This window comes from Rattus norvegicus, chromosome 15 (genome assembly GCF_021556685.1).
Source record: "Rattus norvegicus strain SHRSP/BbbUtx chromosome 15, alternate assembly SHRSP_T2T, whole genome shotgun sequence".
Lineage (NCBI taxonomy): Eukaryota > Metazoa > Chordata > Mammalia > Rodentia > Muridae > Rattus > Rattus norvegicus.
In genome coordinates this window covers 26,470,330-26,480,000 of record NC_141548.1, presented here as the reverse complement: position 1 = coordinate 26,480,000, position 9,671 = coordinate 26,470,330, and the positions used below count along the sequence as shown (strand labels likewise).

The window sequence follows — 9,671 nt, the reverse complement described above, 5'->3', positions numbered from 1 at the left end:
TCCCCTTTTAAAGAAGGGGTGAGGCATTTGCATTTTGGTCATCTTTCTTGAGTTTCATGTGTTCTGTGGATCTAGGGTAATTCGAACATTTGGGCTAATATCGACTTGAAAGGACAGGTCCACGACAAGGTCACAGCCAGATAGCGAGAGATGAAACCTCTCAGGATGCTTCACCCCAGAGGCTACACACTTGACTACTCTTGCCTCTGGCTCTAACAAAGGCCCCCTCCAACTGATCACACGGGACCTCTCTGACTGTTTCCCTATCTTCTAAAAGTGGTTGACTTCGCTTTCTCCTGGGAGTAGAACGCAGCCAAGCTCACTTACAGCCCTGAGCATTCTGGTAGTTGGGGTCTGACAATGGAGGATCCTCTGTTCCAGCACTCACTGGTTTAATGGTTTATCTACCATTTCTTGTTTCCCTCCAGAAGGCAAGACAGGAATTTTAGCCTTTTGTGAGACACGAGCTGAGCTTTCTTTTCTGCTGCTTCTTTAAAACAAAACCACCTTTAAATTGTTTTTATTTATTCGCATGATAAATTACACATATTCGTATAAAATAGGTAGCTATGTACAGCATAAAGTGAGCTTCGCTCTTTTTGATGTGCGGTTCTGTGAATTTTACGTTGTTCGTGTGGCCACGCGCTGTCCAGAGGCATGACATGGATTCAGTTGGAGGAAAAGCACAGCTACTGGAATCAAAGTCTTCGACTGAGATCCAACAGTGCGCCCTCTCTGGGAGTAGGCCCATCTTACTCTTCCTAGAGCAGAGTCTTACCTACGGCAGCCTTTCGATCATAGGTTTTTCTGCATTGCTCTAAGTTTTAAAAGAATATCTAAGTACACTTATTGTTGCGCTTTGGTGACCCTATCTTTATGTGTGTAAAATGGAGATCAATAGTATCAGTCATGTAGGGTTCATGTAAAGTTAATCTCATGTGTATAAAAAGGACATGTAAGAGCTAGGGAGATGGCTCCACCGGGAAAGTGTTTGTCCCACCAGCTTGAGGACCTGAATTTGGATCTTTAGTACCAATGTAAAATGCCAGATCATGGCAATATGCATTTATTATCCCAGGGCTAGAGACGCAGAGATAGGGGGACCCTTGAGGCTTGCTGGCCAACCCAGCTAGTCAAGTCAGTGAGCTCTGGGTTCAGTGAGTGGCCCAGTCTCCACAATTCAGGTGGAGAGCCATTGAAGTGACACTTGTCCTGAACCTCCAGCTTCTGCGTGCACCCATGCACCCATATTCTTCACCACCCCCAGTGCACACACAGAAACTGTAAGGTTCAGACAAACATATAAGAGTCTGGATAAAATATAAGAGAAAACGGAATTGATGTCTACATCAATTACTTGTCTCATTGAAGCAACTTAAGGAAGGAAGGATATATTCTGGATCCCAGTTTCAGTTAATGAAGACCAGTGGGGAAGTATGTCAGCAGGGATAGGAGACAGCTGCCTACATTTCATCCACAGTTGGGAATCGAGGACAATAAATGCATGTTCTCAGCTCACTCTCTTTTATTCGGTCCAAGGCCCCAGCTTATGGGATGGTACCACATTCAGTGTGGGTCTTCCCACCTCAATTAACTTAGTCCAGACAACCCTCCTGGGCATGCTCAGAGGTGAGGCTGGTCTCTTCAATACTTATTGGAACCCGGCAAGATAACAGCCAACATTAACCATCACAACGTCATAGACGGAAACACCTTATCTTTCAGAGAAAGGTCACCCTGAACCTATCATTTCAATGTCACCTTCACAATTCTAAACCTTCTCCATTCCCCCTATACTATTTAACTACTAAATCTCTAGTTTTTAAATAGATTTGTAGCTTTGTCTTTGAACTACTGTGATGTGTGTGTGTGTGTGTGTGTGTGTGTGTGTGTAGCAACGATAGATTTTTCTAAAACACCTATTATAAAATACATGACAGCCAAGCATTTCTCATGCTTTCTGTTTCCTATACCATCCAAATCACTCCTTATTCCTTTAGTACACATCAGAATACATTGCCTTCCCCTGGGGCTGGTGGGGGAAGGTTAATCCTGGAGTTTTATACACTGGCTTCCACTCTGCATGCCAAAATCCACTTAGGTTTCCAAAGGTCATGATTTTTGTTTTTATTTTTACTGTTTTTAAATCTATAAACCGTACACTATCACACAGAAGAATGTTGTGACAACTAGCTCAGATGTCCTCAAGCTTCACTGCTTGTTCCCAGGACTGTGTATATTGTACCTTATTAGTGACAAGACTACACTTTTGGGAACCGTTTCCATAATTCATCACTAGTGAGAAGGATGAGACTGAAGGTGTGCGTCTGTATCACAGACAATCTGAGACTAGAGTGATCTTGGCCCCAAGAATGCTATGGGACTTAAGCTAACGTTGATAGTACATTAGAACCCACAGCTAACAGCTATTTTCTTTCCACTTCAAAGCTCTACATCCAGTTACAGACGTTCTAGAAAATCTCTGTTCTCAGTGATGTTGCTTGCAGTCCACAGCTCATTTGGAGGACAGAGATAACTAGCACACTTAAGCTCTCGTGGTTGAAGTAGTTCCCAGGTTGGGGTTGCCATTACTTCCTGTGTCCAAAGTTCCTCTGATTACTCATTGGTTCCTTCATTTTTTGGTTCTCTTAATGACAAAAATATGAAAGTGTGTGTTTTCAATGGGTGACCCTGAACTCCTGAACCTCCTGCCTCCACCCCCTGAGTTTTAGGAACATGGGCATTTACCACCATCCCATTTTTTTATGTGCAGTCCGTGTTGTGCATTCTAATCAAACACTCTACAAACCGAGCTATTACAGGAAAGGTTAATATTTTCCTTCTAATATTCCTTCAAGTAAGTTATTCTATAATAATAAAATCATTTTCAATAATCATTCTTAAGGAGAAATTTTTTAAAAACATACAAACTTTTGCTCTTTTGCAGAAAATGCCCAGGATGAAGAATTCTTGGACTATCTCACAGAGGATGACTATTTTGTCCGGAACACTGGCAAAGTGGAAACATGGCTCCGAGCACAAGAAGCCCAGGGGCGGTTTTTCTGGAACAGTTCCAGCTCTGACTCTGGTGAGCTCGAGAAAGAGGAGAGGAGACCACAAGCACTGGTGAGGACCAAGACAGAGAAGATCCCTCTTTATGATGACTTTTACGACAGTGCATAACAAAGCTACCCCAGGGAGTGAGGGCACGGAATGCCTTCAGCTTGTTCTCTTCTATAAAACCATTCATATTTGCATATGGATTACTCTGAGGGATGTGAGGTATTTGGGAATGCAGAGAAGATATCATCCAGAGTCTTGTGGTTTAATAGCCTTGCCATGTATGCTATACTCTACGCCTTAAAACTGAGGGGTTGAAACAAAAGTCATTTGTTTGTCTCTCTTTTCTGTTGGTAGCTGGGCTCAGTGAGGTTGTTCTGTTGGTCTCCTAACATAGCTTATGTAATTGGACATCATATGGCTGCTAAGACTGGACTCACATAGATCTGAGCAGGGGCACAAGACAACTGGAATCTCTTCACAAAGTCTGTGCAGCAAGGTAGTAAATTTTTCCTTTAAACCAGTCCAGTGTGTCTTACAACAAATATCCCAGCTAGAAGAAGCCAGAGGACACAGGCATGACAAGTATCTAGTCATTGAACCCATCCTAAGCCACTTCTACCATTTCCTATCAGTTAATGCAAGTCATAGGCCAAATGCTAGCCAATGAAAAGAATGTGTACCAAAAAAATGTCCATCCTGGAGACTTTCAATAACATCATGCATCTTAAAACTTGACACTGGTTTTTGCCTTTAGAAGCATGTAGCTGGGCATGGTGGCACTCGCCTGTAATCCCAGCACTCAGGAGGCAGAGGAAGGCAGATCTCCATGAGTTTGAGGCAGTCTACACAGTGAGCTCCAGGGCAGCCAGGGTTACACAGAGAAAATTGGACCCAGGGGCAAAGGAGAAGGGTGGGGAGAGAAGAGGAAGAGGAAGAGAAGAAGGAAAAGGAGGAGGAGAAGGAGGAGGAGGGAGAGGGCGGTGGGGAAGAGGAGGAGGGGGAAGGGAGAGAGAAAGCAGCAACATGATAATAACATACCTGTAATCCCAGTACCAAGGATACTGAGTCAGAAGAATTCATGTCCAGCCTGGGCTACACAACAAAAGCCTATCTCAATCAACTGATCATCCATAAAGACAAATTAAATCCTATAAAAATAGATGAGAATACACTTATATAAATACAAGTGAGCTTTTAAAGAAACATCACCATGATGCTACAAGAGACACTAAGATCACTCAGGCTACTTTGTAAGTAAGTTGCCCATGTAGAAAGCGTTCACACAGAGATAAAGAAAATTCTCTGCAAAAGGTCATTGTGGAAATAAAGCTCAAAATGCAGACTTCTTCACATGATCTATAAATACTTTTAAGCAATTCAAAGTTTCCAAAAATTCAGTAAAACAAGTCAAAGCAAAAACACCGTTTAGGTCTTCACTAAAAACGTGCCACCTAAATTTGACACTCAATCTCTTCAAACCAGTCTCTAAGAGGACCAAAAGCCTGACTTGCCAAGATGAACTACGCTTTCCAGGGACGGAAGGTCATGGGTCTGTGCTTCTTTTTAAGTCCTGGGTTGTTTCTCTGCTACATTTCTATACTCCCTGTGCTTGGCAAGGAGCTCAGCTGCACCAAAGGACAATCATCAATACGAGGTTGTTTGACCAGCAGCCTTCTCCAAAGGGTCAGACCATTTCAGAGGACAGACAAATTCAAAATACCCCTGGTGTCTTCACATGTTATGGTGTATCTGAAACCTCAAAATAGGAAGGGAAACTCAGTGTTCAAGACAGTGACATCAGGGGCTGGGGAGCTGGCTCAGCAGCCAAGAGCATGCGCTGCTCTTGCAAAGGACCTGGTTTAGGTTCCCAGTACTCATGTTACAGATAATTTACAATTATCTGAAACAACAGTTCCAGAGGCTCCTCTTCTGACCTCTGCAGGTATTGCACACATGTGGTACACGGACATACTTCCAAGTAAAGCAGCTGTACATATACAAAATTAATAATAATGATGATGATGATGATGATGATGATGATGATGATGATGATGATAGAAGATAAATCTTTTAAAAAGCAAAACAAAAAATTTGGCACCAGCACGTGTCACACAAAATTAGGCAAAACATTATTTACAAACTCACTTGGCCACGGACTAGAGCGCAGATCACAACCTCTCCCTATGTTATTGATAACTACATTCCCCAGCATGACATCTGGCACCAAACTCACTGGGAATGTGTTTTGTCTCCCAGTCAGTTAGGAGGCATTTGTCTTGCCCCAGCCCTGCAGTGGCTCACACTCCCTTCATTCCACAAGTCTTGTCTAAGAAGACTCATTAGACAGTAAAGAAAGAGACCTCTCAGAAGTTCCTGAAATGGGCACATCTAAGTGGATGACCTCAATCCAACACCACTGTAAGGTCCGGAAGATAAACTCTATGCTTATGAAGGCACCATAACTCACAGTATTTTCCAAAACCCCATCAGAAGGTGTTTGCTGCAGAGAGACTCAATCACAGGGCCTTCTGTGAGAGCCGACTTACTTGCTCTGTAGCGCCATAGATCCTTCTCCTCCAGGATCTGAAAGGGATAATGGCTGCATGGACTGTGCATATGACAGGGACTCTTCAACCTTTAACACGACTGATCCTCGCAGAAGCTGGCTTTGTGGGCCAGAATTAACGTCTCCATCTAACAACCACAAGGGCACCACACTGACACAACAGAGAGTCTCAGTGAAATGCCAGAACTTTCCTTCAGGCTTGACCATTGTTTAACAACAGCAGCCAACTTGTGGTGAGCCAGGGCTTCCTCTTATTACCAAGCATCTAAGAACTCGGATGGTGACCAGCATCCCGTTCTTTTATCTGTTCTGCAGTTTTCTTTTAGTATACGGTTTTGTATTGAAATACAGGAACACGCTGGGAAGGGAAAGTGCCCTATGGAGTTTTTCTTTTTCTCTTTTTTAGGAGGACGGGCAAATGGCCTGATAGCCAGACTGTGAGCACAGGGGAGGCTCAAACGCTGAGGGCAGCACAGAGCGGAGACCAATCCTATTGTCATCATTGGGTCTGGAAGCAGCAGCTGGGCAAGCACTGCACACACACACACACACACACACACACACACACACACACACACGTCAGACAGCCCTGTCCCAGACATAGTGGTCACAATTGGGAACAGCTATGCTGGATGCTGGCCCCAGGTTAGAATCACCTGTTGCATGATCATAAAGCCAACAGCCATCAAGATTTGGAGGTCTTCCTTTTGTTTTGGAGGTGGTATTCAGACACTGGGTTAGTAGTGAATTATTTCTTGCAGTTAATAAGTATTTTAATTCCCAAATGTGGCCAAACTTAACAGTCATCCTTTCATTTGGGGAAGAGTGATGTACAGGTCACACCTGTGGAGGTCCCAGGACAACTTTTAGAATTTAGTTTCCTCCTTCCAAGGACTCAGCTCAAATAGTTAGGCTCAGTGGCAAGTGGTGAAGATACATTTAAGAGACCATGGTTAAGTCTGTAATCCATTCATTCTATCGTGTTTGAGTATGGGCACATATACCATGGTGTGCATGTGGAAGGAGATGCTGGGTCAGCCCTCAACTTCCACCTTATCAAAAATTTAGAATATAAAAACAACCATGGGGGTTGGGGATTTAGCTCAGCGGTAGAGCACTTGCCTAGCAAGCGCAAGGCCCTGGGTTCGGTCCCCAGTTCCGGAAAAAAAAAAAAAAAAAAAAAAAAAAACATGAAGATAGCATGCACTATGGAAACTGAAGGACAGTGATGGAAAAGCCATGGTCAGCGTGGGAATCTGGCTAAAGAGTGACTTAATAGGGACTACTTGGTAAAATGTGCTTAAAGGGGTCGCTGATGTTGGGGTCCAGGAATCACCTCACAAACCACACAAACACCGATCTCAGTAAGACAGGGATAGTTTATTGAGCATACACTCCAGGACCAGTTGACCACGGCCATGGTTCAGATTCAGGAACTGAACCATGACATTAGGTTAAGATCCTACAGAGCTTTTAAGCCTAAAATTTACAAACATCTGCGTCAAGCTATCCCACCAGTCAGGATTTGGGGATAGGGGATATCCTTAGGAACGTGTCTTTGCCATGCATTTATCCTGCTCCTATTGGCTGAGTTACTCAACTGTGGCAGGGGACTTGCCTTGTCTTCTAACATTCATGTCTTAACTTGCCAACCAGATGTCAGTTACCTACATACATGTCTCTTTCTGCCAGGTAGAATGTCCGTTCCCAGGGAGGTCTTGGGAATTTAAACTTTACTGTAGGCTCAGATTTTTTCAAACCCTGTTTTTAATAAGGGTTCATAAATGCTTTAACTTCCCTTCTAGCCCACCACCCACCAGAGGTGGTGGAAAAGAAAGGTTATTAGGATACAGGGGAAGTGGACCTGTTTAAAAATAGTTCCACTAAGCCAAGCTGCACTGTCAGGATATCAGCGGTTTGGTTCACACAAACCAGCGATGGCTGGTTTACCCAGAAGAAGCGGCAAGGCTCCCATGTTTGCTGTTTAGCAGTAGTTCTCTGGGGCAAATTCAATCTCCAATTGTCAGGACACTGAAGTCCAGTTCAGTAGTGTCAAGATAGCAGCCAGGCCTCTGCCAGACTGGCACAAGTGAGCAGGATAGATCGGGACCAGCGGGGACACCAGGAAAAGTTCTCTGTATGCTCTTAATGAAGTGAAGTGATGACAGAGACTCAACACCAATGAAGCTGTAAAGCTGGCTATGCAAGCTCTCCACTGAGTCCTATTTATACCCCCTCTACACACCACATGGCCTCCCACGGGTCTTGCCTCAGCAAAACACCATGTGAATCTGTCTTAGCAAAACTCTTCTTGAGTTTGTCTTAGTAAAACTCCAAGTGGGTCTGTATCAGCTGACACTAACTAGGAACTTCCACTTCACTCTGCCGATTGGCCTGAGTCCTCCAAAGCAGCAAGAGGCTGCCAGAAAACCACTGGAAGTTTTTGGTCTGTTTCTCTTGGTGGGCTCACAACAAACGATGATCAGTAAACAATGGTAAAACATACCAACACCATCCAGCATCATCCACTGTCTGTTGGGTTATATTCATATTCCTTCTAAACATCATGTGTCCTTTCATGTGTTTCCTATAGCAGAACATGCTTTCACCTGTCTGCCCCAGCAAAGTATCATTTGACATAGCTGACTTTCCACAAACCCCAGAAGTTTCCACTTCACTCTACCACTACTCAAAATGGGAGTCTTATTCCAAATAATTTCTTATATTGGTGCAAGTGTCTCTTATGTTGGGATCCGTCCCAGGGACAGCTGATAAAGGCAAATACCATAAAAACTTATACATAGGTGCAAGAAGTGGGTTGGGTGATTGGGTCAGGTCCAAACTTACTGTGGCTAACTATACGAAACAGTTCTGACGTCTATCACGATTGGTTTCCAAGGGCACAGAACATAACAGAATATGTAATCAATCTTGGCATTAGAAAGTTTCCTAGTAACAGCAGAAACATGGGAGAACGTTTCCTTATAACAGCAGGCTGGCCAGGTAACTGTTACCCAGGCCTTAACATTTTACCCAGTCAACATTCCATCTAGACCTTAATATATTTCATGTGGGCCCTAACAGCTAAAACTTCCATGTACAGCCAACTTATTGTTGAATGATGGACGAATGTCAGTCGTCATTGGTCATGGACTCACCTAGACAAATGACAGCAATGTGCAAGAGTGATAAAGAAGTTGTCCATGGGAGCAGTGAAATGACTCTGCAGGTAAAAAGCACCTGTGCTTCCGAGCCTGCTGAGTTCAATCCCTGGGACCTACATTTTAAAAGTCCAGCAAAGTGGTGTGTATTTATTAACCCAGCACTGGGGAGGCAGAGACAGCGAGTTACTTCCAGGACTATGCTTGATGGCCAGTTAGTCTACACACACACACACACACACACACACACACACACACACACACACATATACAGGGGGTGGTGGCTCTAAACTGTTACCATCACCAAACTAAAAGCCAGTAAGACAAAGAAAAAAAATCTAATCTTTTTTAAATCCAGAAAAAAAAAGACTAACAAAACCAAGAAATTCAAACAATAAGGTCACAGATTCAAGCCCACCAGTACCAAAAACCATACTAAATGTAAGTAGTTAATAAAGTGATTTACATTTGGAGATGGGGAGACTGGAGAGGAGCCAAAAAGAAGCACATTCTAAACAAAGATAACAGTCATCTGAAGGTAAAGGAATAAGATGAGATACACCGAAAAACAAAAACAAACAAAAATAACAATAAAAACCCTCTGACATGATCATGGCCATGTTAGAAAAATAGACTTAAGGGCCTGTAACTGGCACACTCACCATTAGTAGCTAAAGTGTGCAGTTTTCAATTTAGCAAGAGTAGATTTAACATTCCACACCTCGCTAGTATGAAATAGACCCCCATAAGGAGTCTGACAGCCATGACAGTGTACGCCCTACCTTTGTGAAAGGGGGAAGTGAGCACTTTGGTGGAGTCACATGGAGTCAGAACAGTTTCCCAAAGAAAGGTTTCAAGGATTTAGTAAGGCCAGATGTCCG

The 9,671-nt window shown here is 43.4% G+C and overlaps 1 protein-coding gene across 12 annotated transcripts in view; it reads left to right on the top strand.

Annotated features, from left to right (window-relative positions):
• The window catches only part of Ccdc198 (coiled-coil domain containing 198), a 27,336-nt gene extending 20,545 nt beyond the window's left edge, over positions 1-6,791 (top strand). For 6 of the 12 annotated variants that reach the window (XM_087584783.1, XM_087584784.1, XM_087584786.1 and 3 more), the window contains one exon: positions 2,948-3,389. In XM_087584783.1, the coding sequence (XP_087440909.1) occupies positions 2,948-3,183 (236 nt within the window). In that variant the 3' untranslated portion in view covers positions 3,184-3,389. Of the gene's footprint in view, positions 1-2,947; positions 3,390-6,035 lie in introns of those variants that run through there. The other 6 variants (XM_087584789.1, XM_087584793.1, XM_087584794.1 and 3 more) reach the window with 4 other exon arrangements.
• Positions 6,792-9,671: the final 2,880 nt, after the last annotated feature.